At 38.2% G+C, this 20051-nt stretch overlaps 1 protein-coding gene across 1 annotated transcript; it reads left to right on the plus strand.

Moving 5' to 3' along the window:
• The first annotated feature begins 1304 nt into the window (after positions 1–1304).
• Positions 1305–15923, plus strand: znf831 (zinc finger protein 831). The gene is made up of 4 exons (XM_051676146.1): positions 1305–1500; positions 2757–7303; positions 11139–11311; positions 12169–15923. The coding sequence occupies exons 2-4, from the start codon at positions 2803–2805 to the stop codon at positions 12934–12936; spliced, it is 5442 nt and encodes a 1813-aa protein (XP_051532106.1). The 5' UTR covers positions 1305–1500; positions 2757–2802; the 3' UTR covers positions 12937–15923.
• The last annotated feature ends 4128 nt before the right edge of the window (positions 15924–20051 follow it).

Genomic DNA, 20051 nt, shown 5'->3' on the forward strand with positions numbered 1-20051 from the left:
GTTTGTCTCAGTGTAAGACTCATTAGCCTTGATCAATGGATTCAAGTAGTGAAAGGTGTTGAAAGCGTGCATAGCCCTGGTCAATTAAAACATCCTGTTTAATTAAAACACAGAGGGTCAGACATGAAAATGAAGTTTTAAATCAAGCTGTTTCCTTAGACTTAAAAAACATATACATAAAAAATATAGTTTCAAAATGCTCAGTCATTATTAATTAGTTTTTCAGTAAGTTATTTTGCATTCTTTCTAACACTCTCTCCCTCTTTTATCTTCAATAATATTCTATAACATTCTATAATATATAGAGATGACAATCAAATATATATGTAATTTGAACAGTTCTAAAATATATATATATAAAAATAAATAAATAAGAATAAATACAACTAAAGAACAGCAAAACACTGTTGGTTTCAATTATGCTTGATATTTATACTGCCTTTCTGATGTAATAACAGATATATGCTGAGCAGAGAGTGAAGGCTTATGTAATTCATCACAGAAAGATAATAGAATCTGATTTTATTAATCTGGAGGGTTTGTTTTTTCTTCCAGGAGCAAATGAGGCCTCCATCACTCTGGTGTAGTTTAAAGCACAGATTAAATTGCTAATGTGCTCTGGTGATTACTGTGAGCTGTAGACACAAGCCACTTGACAAGTAGTGGTTTTTGTTAGCATTTCTAAAAAACAACAAAAACAACAAAACAAAACAATATATAAATAAATAACATATGCCATCAATTGTTACACTGACACAAATTCTGTTACACTTCTCTTCCTTCTGTGTGTGGGTGTGTGGGTGACTGGAGGAGTGAGAAACACCAGACACAGAAGTCAGGTACATGCAGCAAAGGCAGTGTGTGTGCATGTGTGGTTGAAATGATCTCTTTTGAGGTGGGTCTGCATGTTCGTACGACTTCCTCTTTTGAACATAATTTTGTTTTTCAGTACAATTCAGTTATATTATGTGCTGTTATGTACTCTCTCTCTCTCTCTCTCTCTCTCTCTCTCTCTCTCTCTCTCTCTCTCTCTCCCTCTCTCTCTCTCCTTCCTCCATCTGCTCCCTTCTCTATCTGTGTCCATCTCATTCAGTGTTCCTCTCTGGATCTTCATTTCATGGTATGATTTTCACTTTGGTTTGCATGTGATGGCACTCTGAACTTTGTTGTGTTGGTATTCTCTGTGCCTTCTCTCTCTCTCTCTCTCTCTCTCTCTCTCTAACTATCTTGTGCACTTTTTACATTGTGTTTTCACTGTCATCCAGTCACATTTGCATAAATGACGTTTGCATTTCCTCTATCAGCAACAGAAACGGGTGTAAGCAAACTAAAGAGGGAAGAGGAACCAAGGGCCTCTTTGGTGAGAGAGGGTGACAGTCACATGCATACGAGTTCTTTTCACCTTGCACTGTTTCAAAGGCAGCCAATGGATTTCCATGTTGTGGATTTAAATGGGCAACCTGTAGCTGCTGCACTGTCTCCATTGAATTCCAACATTTGGTGAGTGATTAATGACTGCAATATTTTACATCATGCAGGCTGATCTTTTACAGATCCTTTGATGAGCTTGATAGGGACATCTTTCATAAGTGTAGTGGTCTGATGCATTGACGATTGGGCAAAGATAAAGAGATAGGAACAATATAAACAACTGTAGTGAGTAGCTAACGATAATTTAGTTTTCTTTATTTCGGCAAGTGAGAGCTGAAGAAATATTAAGATATACCTCATAAAAAAAAAAAAAAGCTAAGCTTTGCTCGACAAACACCATTGCTATTTTAGTTTCCATAGTTCACAAAGCCTTGGCACTCAGCATGTTCTTAAATAATTTTTAAATGTTTTATAAAGCATTCTAATTTGTGAGTAATGTCTGCTCTGTGAACCTTTAATTATTTAGTGAATATGTTACTGTAGAGCTGAACAGAAGTTTCAAAATCTTTTCAGTGTATAATTCTCTCAAAACCTCTTAGTAACAAGTAAAACGTTTTCAAAAACAGTATGCATTTCTAAACTTTAAAGGCTGAAAGAGGGCCTCACAGGGGCAAATGTGATCATAAATTGTTAAACATGTTTTAAAAGGACAACAAAAAAAAAAAAAAAAAGGAAAAAATTAAAACAAACAAAAAAAGACACAAAAATATTTCAGTGGAGGTGTTTTCTGTTTAACAAATGTATGTCTGCACATTCCCTTAAATGTGAAAATAATCTAGTTTCTGAGGTAGGAGGTATTTGACGCTATCATTTTTCTAGAAATGAGTCACCACTTTACCACCACTGTTTTCTGCCCTTAACCCCTGGGTGCTTCTACAATATGCAAATATTAACTGTTTGTTTGCAGTAAATACTTACATTAAATACTTATATCCCCATTAGACACACAATCATAGGTGTATTCAAGAGTCTTCATTACATTTTCATGATTAATTGCAGAATAAAATGCAGTGGTTCAATGTAAATGTACTATGAAACTGAGCACATCCGTTTTTGAAGAAAAAAATAAATCACACAAAAGCTGAAAAAGTGTTTCTGCTGGTAATACCATTTTCTTTTAAAGGCCAGATTAACCAGCCTGCTCTGATACTCTCACATTCAGTAGCTTCTACCCACACTGTCCATTATAATTATGCTGATGTTTTGTACACTTTAGCTTCCTATCTATACCTAAATTCCAATTCAAATAAATGGAGGGATCCTTTGATCCAAAGGAGTGGCTAATAAAAAAAAAAATGAAATAATAAAAACTGTTTCTTTTTTAGGTAATTATCAAGCTCTGTCTCCCAGCATCACAAGGGTTTTGTTACCATGGCAACTAGCAAGCAGAGCTTTGTTAAAGCTGCCGAGTCTCAGTATTCAGTGCCTGCACAGAGAGAGGAAGAAATGCATGTTAAGGCCCCTCTCACGACAATGTATGTCCACACCGTTCCTGCTCCTGGCCTGCCGCCATATCTTCAGGCCCAAGCCGGAGCCTTGCAGAATTCAACGATTTTACCCCTGTTTTTGCCTGGGATGTGTAGCAACCAGGCTCTGACATTGCATATAGCCAGCAATGCTGTTTTGCAGCAACAAAAGCAAGGGGCTCCAGCAACCTCGCCCAGACCTAAGTCTACCGGGAAGCATGTTTGCCCACACTGTGGCAAGGATTGTCTGAAGCCCAGCGTTCTTGAGAAACATCTGCGCTGCCACACAGGAGAGAGGCCATACCCATGCACCACTTGTGGAATCTCCTTCAAGACACAGAGTAACCTTTATAAACACAAGCGCACCCAGGCTCATGCCCGCCTTTCCAGCGAATCTGACAAAGGGACCTTCAGCAGCCAGGATAGCACGGAGTGTTCAAAGGACAACTGCACCACTCCATCCTCTGAGATGCATGGGGAAGACTCAACTGATGTAAAGAGAATCGATGAAGTTCTTCCAGTAATTTCAGTAAAAACACAAGGTCAAGCAGGCTCTTCAGAAGGTAGAGGGCCTGGCAGGGAATGGGGATTACACAAGGCTGCCATGGTTGGATTTAGCACAAAACCAGCACTACAGGAACAGGTAAATGCTTTGAGCAAAACTGTAAGGAATAATTCTGCACCTAAACAGACAAGTGCACTGAGTGAGGATGGACGTGCACCACTGACTCCAAATCGTAAAACCCTTCAGAGACAGGAAGCCCTATTTTCCACACCATGGGAGTCACCCATGTCACGGGGAAAGTCTCAAAGCCATGACAGTACAGACTCTGGCTTCAGCGACTGCAGTGAGCCTCATTCATCCAGCAGTACTGGGTCAAGCCTGTATGATCCTTGTATGGAATCACTGGCAGAAACAACAATGGAGCAGCAAGAACCTGGTGCTTTAGAGATGACCCCTGATGACCCTAAAAGCAAGGTGTCTATTCAGGAAAAGCAGAAGCTGGAAGAACGTATTTCAAAGCTCATATATGAGAATAGTGTGTTGGTAGAGGATAAACAGCTGGAGAATGTGCGACCAAGAAAGACAGTATTGTCGAAACAAGGAAGCATTGATCTTCCAGTACCATACACTTATAAAGACTCCTTCCATTTTGAGATAAGGAGCAGCAAGCACATCTCAAGCTCACAAAAACAGGACAGAGGAGGTGGGGCTATTTACAGCTCCGTGCCTACACAACACTCCACTCGCCTGGAGCATGCACCATTAACACGGAGCAGTTCTTTGCCCTTCACTGTGGGTGGCAAACCACCAGATGGAGCAATAAATACAAATCTTAGCAGAAGGTGTAGTGCAGGGCATATTAACCCAGTTCAGTCATCAGACCAACAAACACCAAGTCATCGCTCACTAGTTAGGCAGGTAGCGGTAGATTGCCTGCCTTTTGCAGAAAGATCACCGGTTGAAAGAGGTAGTATCAGGAGCCTTAACTCAGATGGAGACAGCGCTGACATTGGAACAGAGCCATGTATAAAAGGAAACTATAGGAAAAAAGCCAAGAAATTTGACTACACAAAATGGCACACTTACAAAGGTGGGACATTTAGGAAACTCTACAATGCTGAGAAAGACTGTCCTCTGAAGACCAGAAAGACTGCACCTAGCACTGAGCAAACAGAAAGCCTAGATATTAAAATTAGCCAACAGAGAGACAATGGATCTGTGTCTCTGAGCTTTACTTCCTGTTCTGTTGTCTGCTGTCTCCCCCAAACTGGCAATATTTCATTAGCACAGAAACCAATTCAGGCTATTTCTTCATATACACTTCTGAAAATTCCATATCAGAAAAACACAGTAGAAGAATCTCAGCAAATTTTAACTTTACAAAATGAACTTAAAGGGTCATTTGCCAGCTTTGAGAATAGTAATGTAAGAGAGGCAGAGATGGACAAAGAGGAATTTGTAACACAACACAATGAATGTCATATCCCATCAGAGAGGAAGAAGCAACGCACTGGGAATGATGTGCATGTGCTCAGTATTTCAGATCTTAGAATGGGACAGGCAAATGTAAATCTGTGTGGTTTAATGAGTCAACCACTGCTATCAATATGTGGGGCACACAGTTCCATCAGAGTTCCAGAGCAAAAGGTCAACATGCAAACTCTCGACCCGGAGGCCAGCTTCATACAACAGTTCTCAAATCCAAGTCAATTCCTTTGTAAAACTTGTAGCCCTGCTTTTTGTTTCAACAATATGAGTGGGACACCTGGCACCCCTTCTGTTTCAACCAGCAGCTCTACAGCTCCTGAAGTCAAGACCAGCTTTCCTCCCAAGTACCAGCTGAAGATTCCATGTTCCACAGATGGAGTGTCAGCTTCATGTTCTGGCTCTACTTTAGTACATAACACTCCTTCAACCATTCCAGGTCTCATGCAAAGCCATCAAATTGCAGTACAGTGCCATCCTGAGACAAGTTTACCATGCTTAAAACAGTGTCAAGGTGCCTCAATAGTCAAAACCTTTGACCAGAGTGAACAAGATGCATTACGTGCAACAACCTCATTGACTGTGTTATCGATTTCCTGTCCTGAGCAGAATCAAACAGACACATTATCCAAAGTACTGACACCATTTCAGGCTGACACGCCTACATCAGTTTCACTTGTTTCACCTATGCTGCCCCCATCAGTGCAGCATCAGGTTGCTTTATGGCAGAGTAAATGTACAACAGATGTGGGGGAAAACCAGTCAACAGGTCCTGTATCATCAGTGTTGTATCATCCGCTAAAAGCTTTCACAGCATCAGAGAACACCCAATCTGTTATGTTGAACACAGTGCCAACACTGAGTCACTGTTCTGAATCTGCTCAAACTACACAAACTTACTCTTCAGCAACAATATCACCTACCATTCAAACCCATACTGCCTTGTCTGTGATTACATCCGAAAAACCTCTTGGGCACACAACAGACTCAAAATCCACAGTATATGAGAATACTCTGAGCAGCGCTGCCTCTAAAATGTCCACTGGTGAAGGGTCACAGTGTGAAGAAAAGGTAATACTACTAAATGGCACAGCAGAGTCACAGGCTCAGAATACGTTTTATGTACGAACAGCCGACCTCCAGATTTTCATGCAACTAATTTCTGATGAACAGTTAGCACTGATAGAGCCTCATATCGAAATGCCAGACTTCAAAGCAATAGAAAGCTATTCTGTGAGCTACAGAGTTCCTGTGACTTCAAACACAAACCAGGCATCTCTTTCACGGGAAGTATATAATGATGATGTGACTAATGTGTGTGTGGCACAAGAAATGGTAAATAATGGTGAAATTGGCAAAACAACAAAACAAATAATTTCTAAGTCTTGTGGATCTTCTAATTCAGACAATAGAAAAGAAAGGGTCTGTGGTTTAAACCTTCAAAATAATCATGCTATTGCAAAATCCAGTCCTCAATGTGTGTCATCCTGGTCACACCCACAGACAAAGTTTCATATCTCTACGATGGATTACAGTCAAACTCCAGCAGGACAATTCTACGAATCACGCAAGATATCAGATAATTTCCAGGAAAGAAAATCTGCCAGGTTTGATGTTACCACAGAGTCACATCACAAACAAGGGTCTGGTGACAAACTGAGTGAACCTCATTTAGTGGACGAGAGCTATTTAAAAAGAGAGAATGACAAAGAGCCCCAAAACTGTTCTGATCATAGCCTAAATCTGGTCAACTCCTCTGACCCCATGCCTAAGGTTACTATTAGACAGGATCAAACATCCACAGAGGTCAAAGATGAACATATTACTGCCACAAAAACAACTGTTTTAAAAGATACATTTTGTCTAATGGAGTCAAATTACACTCAAACTATAAACAATACTGAGCCAGTGGAACCACACCAAACAGGGCACCTCGTGCCAGTCACATTATCAAGAGATTGTGAAAGGGTTCAAACAAAGAGATCTACACAGCTCGGATCTTGTATTTCTGAGAATAAGATCCCATTAACCTCTCCCACAGAATCACAACAGATGCAAAAGGTGCTGATCTCTACAAAACAACCCAGCCATAACAAGTCATGCTGGGCTGCATGTGCCACAAATTCAGCTATGAGAGAAATGAGAGCATGTGGCACAGGTAAGCTCAGCTGCAAGCATGGTGGCCTGGGGAATGAAACTTTTTGTCCAGAGCAAACACCTACACAGTATCAGTTCCAACAATCATTTGGTCTAGGTCCAACAGGAGACTTTGGGAGTAACAGTAGTAAATTGAAAGCATACTGTCCGATGCTGAACAGGACATCTAACAATATCCTTGAAGACAACAGCAAATGCAGAGATGTCCAGAGAGATGTCCTCATCCATACACAACATGCCAATCTGGATCAATTTACAGGTAGGTCCAAAATACTGAATATCACAACTGTGCATGGTTGTTTCAATTTTTTTTCAATTATGTTTTTATCTTATATGTATAGAGCTTTTTAAAAATATTTTTCCAGCTTTGCAGTAAAGAAGAACTAAAAAAAAAAAAAAAAAAACTGACTGACTGAAAAACGAAATCATTCGGAGTGTTTTCTCTCTCGGGAAAACAGTAATAGGAAACTTTATAACACAGAGAGTAAAAACAGCGAGCGGGAAATGTTAGTTTTAGGTACGAAGTTCATATATGGTCTCATGGTTCATCTAGTGCATAAGGAACCATCTTAATGTCCACAAACTGCACTAAAACATTGGTGGCATCCAAGCGTTCATTCAATTTGTATGTTATACCTTAAAAAACACTGTTGTTTAAAACAAAAATTTATAAAAATTATAAAGGTTCTGGTTGCTGCCAATGGATAGATTTTCCAATGGATACAGTATTCAATTATTTTAGAAAAAACACCACTAAAATTCATCAAGATGTAATTTTTACATTACAAAGGTTGTAGCAGGCTGCCAGTGGTGTGAATTACTTACATTGTTTTATTATTATTATTATTATTATTATTATTAACCAGTCCTGAAGAAAGGACTAGATATTCTCCACACAGCCAATCAGGTGAGAAGCTATTCCTACCCTTTCCATATCGACGGAATTGCCCTCCTGTTTTCTGATTTGCTGTTGTGTTTTCTAACTTGTTGTTTTGTTTCTGGATTTGGTGTTGTGTTTTCTGATTGGCTCTTTTGTTTTCGGATTTGACGTTGTGTTTTATGATTTGTTAATGTGTTTCTGAATTGTTATTTTGTCTTTGGATTTGCCATTGTGTTTTTAGATTTGTTGTTTTGTTTAGCACTTCACGGCCACCGTACTTAAGTCATGCCATTTCATGCCATTGCAGTGTAATTCGAGTGTTTGCATGCAGTCAGGCATTAGCAAATAAATAGCATAAACCCTGGTATAACAGGGTGACATAACATTTTCTCTCCACAAGGTGGCGACAAAACATCATAACTTCCCATATGTCCCCAGCACTATCTTTCTCTTATTTTTTAAATTTTCTCATGAACACCAGAAACTCATGAAAAACCCTATTAGTATTCAAAACCATAAAATGCAAAGGATAAAAACTTAAGAACATTCTGACAGCATGAAAGCCAACAGGAAAGAAAATTTACTTCTCAGTTTCTCAATTGTTTTAAGACAGTACAGAGATTGAATGCAGATGGCATGCACATTTTTCCTCATGATTCTTGCACCTCAAAAATTTGAACTCAAAACATTTCTAATCAAATTCTTCCCAGAGCAAATAATTTGAGATATGCTTATAACATTAATATTAGGATATAGCTCTATACTCTTACTGTCAATAATGTCAACAATTGTGTCCTTTTTATTTCTCCAATGCAATTTTTTATCCTAAAAAAATCAACATAACTGAAATCTCAAATTAGCCTCCAGAGCAATAAAACTTTCCTCTCAATATTTCAAAAAATGTATTGTTCAAACATATTTGTATATTTCAGCCAATGTAATCTCATAAATTCCAGTATTGAATGAGAGATGCCATAACCATCTCAGTTTGGGATGCAACACAGCACGATATTATAATTCTATGAAGAGAGGGCAAAACAGAGGCCTGGGTAGCTCAGTGAGTATTGATCATGACTACCACCCCTGGAGTGATGAGTTCGAATCCAGGGCATGCTGAGTGACTCCAGCCAGGCCTCCTAAGCAACAAAATTGGCCTGGTTGCTAGGGAGGGTAGAGTCACATGGAGTAACCTCCTTGTGGTCGCCATAATGTGTGGTTCTCGCTCTTGGTGGGTCACGTGGTGAGTTGTGTGTGGATGCCGTGGAGAATAGCGAGAAGCCTTCACATGCGCTACATCTCCGCGGTAACGTGCTCAACAAGCCATGTGATAAGATGTGTGGACTGACAGTCTCAGATGCGGAGGCAACTGAGATTTGTCCTCCACCACCTGGATTGAGACGAGTCACTATGCCACCACAAGGACTTAGAGTGCATTGGGAATTGGGCATTCCAAATTGGGGAGAAAAGGGGAGAATAAAAAAAAAAAAAAAAAAAGGAGAGGGCAAAACATTTGAACTATGCTGTCTTGCATAGTCACAAACAGTTAGGCAGCAATTTCCATTCAGAAACATAGGCTGTTTTGAATCTAGTAGGATCTCCAAGATTTGAGTGTGAGGGTAAATTTAAGGTGAACATCATTAACTTGTCATCACATTCTCTGTGGCATTTTGTCCTTCCCTAACCTTTTTAATTCCACTGTATCCCCACTGACCTGATGCTTCTCTTATCAGTCAAAGTCACTTGTTGCGGGAAACATTTGTTCCTTGCAGTCTTTATGGTGTAAATAGCACTCTAAAGAGATTATCTTTCTTTAGGTCACAGGTCACTCAAGTTAGTCACAGTAACAAATATGAAGAAGGTCAAGAGTTGATCAGAGGGGCTTAGAATAAACATAACATACAGCCCTGCCTGATAAGTCCTCTTTGTAAAAATATTCTTGTCTCAAAGCTAAAGGGACAAGACAAGTAAAAGTCTTCCAATGCATCCTAGTGGTAACATAAATGGTGGTCCCACTGTTTCATATAAGATAGTTGATCAACAGCAGTCTTAACCTCTCAACCAGCCTGGACTGGGACAGGCTTGATGAATCAGATGTTTTCAGGGAATGGACAGGGTGCTCACAAGAGGTCACAGGATGATGGTCCCCATGGGGAACCACCAGAGCACAAACCCAGAGGTTAAAGGGGGATTTTGCGCCTGTCTCCTTTCCAGACAGCTGACATGCAATTTGTGAGCCAAACGTAGCCTCCTCTTCTGAGCAATGCTGCACAGAGACATGTGCTAGAGTTCAGCCAAACCAAATCCACCCCAGAGAATGTGACAGATTGGTTTTTTTGTTTTTTTTTGTTGTCATTTTTATATCTCCACCATCATAATATATAGTACCGCATGTCGGTCAGTGTGTCTTGATATACAATGTGAAACTGCCATATTATTTTTTTCCTCATTTGTCTAATATTTGGTTTGCAATGAGCCATATGTTCCAGGACTCTGAACAGCAAAGCATAAATTGTATAGAATTTCTGGCTGTAACATATGAATTCAGAAAATCAGTTTTTTTCAGTTTTAAAGAGATTTCCTTGTACAATTTATCAGTTTAAAGTTCAGGAGGTTTCAGATGTCTCTAACTTAACCTACCTAGACTGTATTTATATTTTGTTTTTTCCACTTTACATTTTTTATTATTAAAAAATGTGCTTCATGTGGGAACATAATTTAGCTGGTTTTATTCAATATATATATATATATATATATATATATATATATATATATATATATATATATATATATCTTGTTTTACGGATGTTTAGATATGTTTACTGGAAAAAAAGACAACAAATCTGATTTAAAATATCTTATCTAAATGATATCCTGAAAACAGATCATTAAGGTAACAACACTTTTAAAGTATATAACAAGTCTAGATAAACAGCTGGATGTACATGCACTCTTATGGATGTTCGTGTTTTGAACAGTACAGGGTAAACAACCCTCTGCAGCTGTGAAAAATAGCACTTCTCCCATTTCAGTAATTACACCTTTATCTGTCTGAGCTCAGGCCAGGTGAATTTTTATTTTTATACTTGGATCTGCCCAAATTGCCAGTCAAATGCCCCAAGGAACCAAAAGGAGAAGCTAAGACTCAGCTTCAGTGCAAGACTCCAAAAGCCCTTAATAAATATGCTGCGTTCATTCATTCATGTTTTGCCCTCAGGGCCTGTGGAGGATGGGACCTTTCAGAGGGACCCTGGGACACAGAGCATGGAGTCAGTCACCAAGGAACCTGAGAGTGGATGTGGAGAGTGGGGGAGGCGGGCCACAGAGGTGGCTGACACCAACAACACAAGCCAAGGCTGCAAGAACATTGGCAAACAGGACAAAGGAAAGGTGAGAGAAAAGACAGAATTGCTCGTGGAGAATGGGAGGTCATAGGGTGAACAGGTGGTGACAGGTGATATCTTAACAAAACATTCAAATCCTAGAAAAAGTGTGGAATACACAACCAGGTGTTTACCATAACACTGAAGGCTATGATGTGTCTAATAACAAATTTCACACTGTGAATAGAACAAATAAGCCTCTATTTGTGATGTTTGTACTAAGTGTTAACAACAGGGCCTGTGTGTTTTATTATAGGGCCTATTTACACATAGTCACTTTATGCATCTTGATAAATCAGATTGCTCTTCAGTTGGGTAGGCACATTCCGTCTATACTTGGTCACATAAATGTGTCTCTGCAAAATTAATTTACATTTGGTCTGCTTTTCCTGCACTATATGCAATTTATTTTCCATTATTATGATAATGCTTGGCAGTCAAATTTTGCTCTTGAAAGTGTGAGAGTGATTCTGTTAAACACTCTCTTTGCCCTCATATGACAACTGTTTGCATTTCACGGTTGCTCTATCCATGTAACCATCTCATCCATGACTGCTCTTTCACATGTGGATTTCAGGGTTCCAAAATTTCCATCAGCTGATGTAGTTCCATTTCGGAAGAAGTAAAGTATACTTATGTTGTCTGAACAACAAGGTGCACTTACACTTGTTCAAGTCTGTGTATGTAGTCCTGAGGTGATCTGATTGCTACAGTATATATCTCGAATGTGTTTTGGAGGGCATTTCGGATCATTAAAAATGCATGAAGTGACCAAGTGTAAAACTGTAAAGTGAGTTATCTATAGGAGAGTCTGAAAATGAAAAGCATTTTAAGCAAGTCACTATATATTTCTATTGAAAACAGGACGAGAAATCCTGTGAGGAACATCAAACAGCTGAAGCACAAGCTCACCCTCATCTCTCCCAGGATATGATTAATGTGTCCCTCCACATTGTAGACCAAACTCAGCATGACAAATTCAGCGTTTCAAACTATGTAACACCTTCGGTCTGCATGAACATCAGTTCACAAACCTGTCAACCTCAAGGTCATAGGGAACGTGACAACTACATCAGGAGAAATAGCAAGAATGAAGGATTTGGGAAAAGTACTTCTCAAGAGACCAGCCAAAAGCAGTCAAAATCTCTTGGACATGACAAAAGGCTTGTTTCATTATCTCCAGGGCAAAGTGTGGCAGGATATGCCAATCAAACGAGCAGACATCTTTTGGTACATCCACTCTCGGTTAATGCCATGCAAATGGAGGTCCAAAAGGAGCCACAGACAAGGAGCGCTAAGACCCACTGGACTTATTCAAAAGCCACACAAGCCCAGGTGCTCTCACAACAACACAAAACAATAAGCAAAACTGTATCAGCCAGTGTTTCAAGGACTGAGCTGGTCAACACAAATATTATGTCATCATCCAGTGTTTCATGCAAATCACATTCCAATGCCCCACAGCAAACTTTTAGTCAAGTCCCACACACCAATCAAATATGTTCTCCGTCCACACATAGCAACTCAACAGAATCCAAACTATTCTATTCAGGTAATAAAAGTTACCTGGAACATGAGGACAGTAACAGCAGCAGTGATGATGAGCAAAAGCTAGTCATTGAACTTGAGTAAGGCATACACACAAACAAACAAAGGTTTTTTATGGAGGGAACTTTCCACTGACTTAAATGCTGATAAATTAAGCTAATTATATTTACCACACCCTAACCCTAATTCTAAATCTACCCCTTACAGACACCTACATTTTTAAATGTTAAATTATGTAGTCTCACTTCGTGAAGCTGTTTCTACCATGAGGAACTTCCAAAGTTACCACAATATACATTACCAGTCAAAAGTTTATACACTCATCCTTTATTAGTAATATTAAAGGTTTGCAGACAATTCAAAATAACAGTAAAGTTGTTAAAATGAAATATGAAATGTAATTATGAAATACCAAGAAGTACTGGAATTGTAAATGTATTGATAAAAAATATTAAACAAATTAGAAATATGTTATATTTCAGGATCTTCAAAGTAGTCAGCCTTTGTCTAGTTTACAGCTCTTCAGACTTTGGGCATTCTCTGAACTAACTTCATAAGGGTTATCATGTTTGCTGGACACTTGTTAACTGTCTTTCCTTGAGAATAATGGAATATTAGGACAAATGTGTCCAAACTTTTGACTGGTAGTGTAGGATGTGTCAGGATATTTGGTCCTCACAAAGATGGTGACACAACCTTACTTCCAGATATGCAGACAACCTTTTTAGACCATTTTTTAGTGCCCACAGCTGCACCCAAGTCTATGTAGACACAAAAAGCCCCAGGCAGGACCTGCATCCTCATGCTACCACCTATCAACAGGTGCAGTGAATTTTTTCACACCCCCAGGAGTTTCACCCCTTGCTTTGCGAGGGCACCTGGAGAAAGCATGCAATGCATGCACACTTTCTTCTCTAGAGTGTGATTTCTTAATGTGATCCACCAGGCTGACTCAGTGCAAGTACAAAGTCATACCCGAGAATACATTCTTACCGAGAATGTCATCAGGGATCAGTCATCAGACCATCAGTACATGCAGCAAAGGCAATGAGTCAGCAGCCAGTTAGAGGCCTCTGACACTGAAACTAAAAACATCTCATACATTAACCTTCCTGTAGTGTCATCACTTTTGTTTGCTGAATATCATTTGCTTACACAAAGACATTTGATGGATAACAACTGTATAATGATCTCTGAATTACTATAAATTTATATTTGTCTTACAATGTGTTTTATACTGTTAAAAATCAACAATACTTTGTTAATTTGTTTTACATTCTGATATATATTTGCATTTCCTCATTGCTGTCCATCTGGGTATATAGCACAAGCACACATTTTAAGCAAAACATTCCACAAATAGAAATTTGTTAGGTATTTGGACACTTTCTGGTTGTCAAACATTAGTTGAGCATGTCCGTGGTTAATGTAGTGAACTACACCTGTGGTGACTCTACTAAGACACTTGTGTGAACTTGAGGGGAACTGACCTCATACGGTACATCTACTTAAAATTACCTTGACATCAGCTGCTTAATAGTAATTGTAAAAGTGGCTCAGAAAAGTGAAGTTTGTTTTCAGTAAAGCTCTAGCGTCATTTGTTTGCAGATGCCACTTGCTTGATTACTTTGTATCTAATGCAATGACATTCATATATTTTTATGAATGTTTATTTTTTGTTTATATATATATATATATATATATATATATATATATATATATATATATATATATATAAAGTCTTAAGTGTCCAAATACTTTCTGTGGTCAATGTATCCACACTGTGTGCTTTATGATAAGTTGTTCAAGTGAATTGCAAATCACCTGAACAAATCTTATTTATGTCAAAGTTCTATTAAAGCTACATGGCATTATACAGTATTATACATTTTGTTTTAACCTCAAAATTATTTAATTCAACATCTGCCATGTTTTGACAAAACAAATGCCTTGCAATTAAACCTCCAAAAAGAAGTGCTGTTGAAATCAAACAGAATGATCACATGGGAAAATCGGTGACAGATAATTTGACGTGTAAATTTGTCAAAACATTTTTGAGGTGGGGCTAATGTTCTAGATGGAACAACTTCTAGTTATTCATCACCGACGTAATTCCTGTGCTCTGAACCTTTTACTTCTGTTGGAAATACCTTATTGTATATGGGATTTTTACTGAAAAACAAAGAGGGAGGAGACAATTATTATTATTATTATTATTATTATTATTTGGTAATTGCCATTATGCCACAAATTCTGTCTGAGACAGACAGTTCTAGACTTTAATAGTAAATAAATAAATAAACATTGTGGCTTTAAATGAATAATAAATACATTTCTTTGTATACTTCTTTGTAAGACTGATCAGATTTTCTTGCTTACATTGAAGCACACAACATGCTCATTGGAAACATTCTCAAATCATGCTGAGATAACATGGATCATCAGTTTTGCAAAATGTTTATAATGTTGACCCATCCACTAATCTGAAACCTACTCCTAAACCTAGCCTAACCCTACCTGTGCCTCGAACTCAGAAGCAGCAAATCCAAATCTCATATTAGTTTTGCAAAACAACATGTATGTAAGGGTAGGTATTCAAATAAATAATTACATGCATGTACTTTAAATGTAAGTACAATATAAAAACATGTATGTACACAATAAATACACTGCATTAATTGCTTAATTTTTTTTAATATTCTGTAAGTACATAGTAGGTAAATACTCCTAATTTAAAATGGGACCCCAAATACTAAGAAATTCAAGTAAAGTTTATAATTACATTTTTCTCAAATTGTTATGCTGATAAAATAATGACAAAACAGTCAAAAGATAATTCATGAAGGAGAGGCAATTCAACTGATTTTCATGTCTGTAGAGACCTGGGATGTTTCTCAATACCAAGTACGCCAAGTTCGGACTTGAGTACTTGGTAGTTCGGACTTCGCAAGTTCAACTCGGGAGTACTAACTCCCGAGGACGGGAGGACGCAGTACGGTCACTCTGCAATTGGAACAGCAACGTACTTGATGACGTCACCATCTCAGCTCGTCTTGGCAATACATGCCTACACCAGTTATCTTCACTTTAATGTATATTTACAATAAAATGAAATATGATATAAAACAGAACCCTGCCTCTTTTCATTTAAAAATATTAATATGTATATGTTTTGAGTGTTCCTAGAGCTGTTGCCTACATATAAAAAGCCAGTAGCTGGAAAAAGGTTGTTGTTGTGGACGTTGGTGAATGAATGAATGAGGAGAAACAAAATTTATGTAGTTTAATATTGTATAAAGTCTTTAATGTTTTAGAGAGGTATTGATTTATTTTTTTGTGTCAGCTGTAGTTTGTGGTGCTATTGAACTGTACTGGGTTATACTGAGAGGTGTTTCTACTATTTAGTCTATCCTCATTCATATAAATGGGATGGACAAACACCTCTCAAAAACAGATTATATAAAAAACTTAACCTCAGCAAGGTTATAATGTTAACATTTATTGTAGGCTGTTGTATTAGACTACATTAGATTTATCTAGGTCTACCTAATAAACTGGCAAGTACAGGGGAGGTTTGACAGTTAATAATATTGAAATGGATTAGCCTACATTCCACGTACATACCTGCCGCTTGTCTTCTTGGTACTCAAACATCAAGAGGTTGATACTCAGTCTGACAGGCTTTGTACGGTTAGGTGCACAAACATCACTATACATTAATGCAAGAAGTACTTGTACCTCATCTGTGTCACAACATCATTAGTCATTAACCAGGACAGACTTCAACACAAACAGGACATTTCACGTCTATGATACAGTAATCATGTAGGCTATAGTAACTTTTTGACTCAGAACCTGGGAAGACAGGTGTGCTGTTTTACTGCCTATCAAGCAATGAAAGAAATAGAAACTTTCTCAAGCATGATCAAGTACTTGACCAAACAGGTCAGATGTTAGAGGGAAATTTTATTCTTTATTTATTCATATCAGACAATATATTTAGAATACAGCTGAATAAATATTAAATAGTAAAAACACATAAATAAACAATGAATACATAATAAATATAACAACAATTAATAAACAATTTTTCTTTTTTTTTACTGGACCAAATTCTCTTACAAATGTTTGCACAAATGAATGAGCATGTGCCTATCTTTGCCATGTTCTTTTCTGGAGCTGACTTGAAAGCAGCCTTCAGGCTATACAGGAGCAGCATCAACATGCTGGTCCAGATGCTGCCCCTGCTAAAAGCCCATGGATGAAGCCATGAAACTGAGGTGCTGGTCACGGTATACTGGCTTGCCTGTTGAGCCTCCTACAGGGTAACTGCAGACATCTTTGCCATGCCACTAGCCACAGTGTGCAGGACCGTCCACAACGTCGTGGAGGAAATGATGACCATCCTCCACAGAGCTATTCATTTCCCCAAATCAGAGGAGATGGAGGAGGTGGGAGCCGGCTTTATTCACCATGCTGGCTATGAGGCATTCCGCTGTGCTGCCGGTGCCATCGATGGGTGCCACATCAGGATTCTTCCTCCTGCAGAGACACAGAAGAAATGTTACATGAACAGAAAACTTTTCCCCTCAGTGCTACTGCAGGGCTTCTGTTATGCCAAGGGCACATTTATGGATGTGTACCTTGGCAATCCAGGATCTGTACATGATGTGCTTGTCCTACAAAAACATAAACAAAGAGTGACACACTGCCAATTCAATAAGATGCTAATCATTATGGATGGAGACTGCCCAAATCTGGCTCCAGTCCTTCCCCAGACATACAGGCAATGACACATGCACTCAAAATCAATACTCACTCCCATCCACTTTTTGAAGAATTTCACCTGCCGGTGAAAAGTGAGGGCCCAAGTTTCATCAGTTATCCCTTGATTAAAATATTGCTTAAATGTTAGTTTTAATGCACAATAATAGCCATTATAACAAATATAACAAGTTTGAACAATAGGGAATAAAGACAAGCAAACAATTCGGTCAAAAGTACAAAGGCAGCGCTCTAGTACAACGTTAAAGTTAAATAAAAATATAAAGTTATGAACCTTAACTTTGCCCTCAGCCAAACCGATTTGCCCGGGAACAAATTATAGATTTAGACTCTGAGACCAAAGATTGCCCGTTAGATATACCCAAAACGAATTATGTCTCATGCTTAACAACTATGGAGGCATCAGAGCCAGAGGCTAATTTCAAAAGGACTTGCCGAGATAAGGCTGTTCTCGGCGGGGTAACATGAGTGCTAACCGCCCGGTCATCTTGATAGCTAGAGGGACCTCACACCTCTGAAAACGTCGGAGCAAATTTTCAAGTAGGCTCTATCTTGATAAATCGACCAGATATTTTAAGTTTAGACAACTAAATACTTGCCTAAAAAAATCTTAAAACTACATTCTTTGACAAAACAACAGTAGTATTTTGAAAATTATAACTTACAGTTGTGCGCTTTCTCCTCTGCCATTGCCGCTAGTTGGTACGAAATGCATTCTGGGATACTTGGCTGTCCCAAGTCCACACAAGTCACCTCCCAATGCGTCCTAGATAGAAATGGGTGGAGCAAGAACACATCCGGGCATTTGGACTGTACTTGGCTAGATGCAGACTTTGAATTGGAACAGTACTTGGGCTGCGACTGATGATAATTCACAAGTCCACAAGAACACAAGTACAGACAAGAATGCATATTGAGAAATGCCTCTTAGCTGTGTCACATACTGTCTGTATTTGTACTGTTTTTGAGAAAGGAAGCATTGTTTCAGCTGGTAAAATAGTACGTTCTTTAGGTATGTAGTATGTGAGTAGTATATATAGATTCCGAACATACTTTATCTGGGAATTTGGGCATTGTCCCGTGACCAGAATATATAATGAAATATCAACAACCGCAAAAATAAACTACTCTGGTTTTGTTAAACAAACATTTCAGCACAAAGAACAACTTTCTTGGTATACACAGCACTCACAGTTGAAAATAGCCGTCCAACTTTTAAATCCAGCATTTTTGAATGTGACGTCTCGTCAGCTCCAGTGGCATTATGGGATAGTAAACTTTCCAGCCGATTCGCTCTTCAGAATTTCGCCGGATATACTAGGTCATCCGGGTATTTCTCGCTTACTCTTTTATGAATACTGAGGATTCGGACATACTACTCCTTTGGCATTCAATTTTTGGCATACTATTTTGTAGGGAAGTATGGATATTCGGACACAGGGCCTGTCTCAGACAGTCTACCTGTTCATTATGTTTTGGCATGGCTCTGCAGGAAATATCTTTTCAAAACTACAGGGTCAAGAGAGAGTAGATTATATGTTTTCTTTTCATCTTTTTCCACAGCACAGAGTCTATTGTAAATTCTTGCCCCAAGCTAAAGCCATAAAGATGCCAAAGGATGCAGGAGCACTCTTTTTGTACCTGTAGTCAGTGTAATGTGAATGTAGAACAGCAATAGTCTGATTCACCCACACCACAATTTAAACCAGATTCCACTGTAAATAAATAAATAAAACAAAACATTGTTCAAATGAGAGTTAGGATCTTGAAGGATTAGGATTCAAAGCAAATGTTAAGGCCAACTGACACAAAGGACTTTTTGTTTTTGTTTTCTCAATTGCATCAACAAAAAGTAATTGGACTTAACCTCAAGCCTATTTTCCAATAAAAAGTGGTCCAGTACAAAATTTTCCACCATTTTCACATATAAAAAAATCAATAGTAAATGGTTTTAAACGGAAAAAATAATAAAAAAAATAAATAAAATAAAACATTTGCTCCACTGTTTCCAAATGTAATGTTCATAATTTCCAACTCATGAACCTTGGGAGTAGTATTAAATTATATAAGGTTAAGAGAGGACAATGTGTTTTTAAAATTTCAGTCAGATATAAAGCTCCTGTCTTTACTAGGATTTGACAGCTTATTATATAATTTAAAACATGTGAAGAATGTGCTATGAATCTCTGAGAGCATCATTTAAACTGATTTCCTATGAGACACGAAAATTATTTCCTGTATATTTGACCTAGAAGTTGTGTTTGCATTCATGCTTACTATTTTAATGGAGTACTCCAACATACTGATAGAGGTGATAGTGGGGTAAGTTGAACCAGACCTGTGATTAGTGAACTGTACAGAATGTTATAAAACTATATAGGCCTATTTAAAAAGTCCCCATCAAATCTTTGTCT

Source organism: Myxocyprinus asiaticus, chromosome 37, assembly GCF_019703515.2.
Source record: "Myxocyprinus asiaticus isolate MX2 ecotype Aquarium Trade chromosome 37, UBuf_Myxa_2, whole genome shotgun sequence".
In the NCBI taxonomy this organism is placed as follows: domain Eukaryota; kingdom Metazoa; phylum Chordata; class Actinopteri; order Cypriniformes; family Catostomidae; genus Myxocyprinus; species Myxocyprinus asiaticus.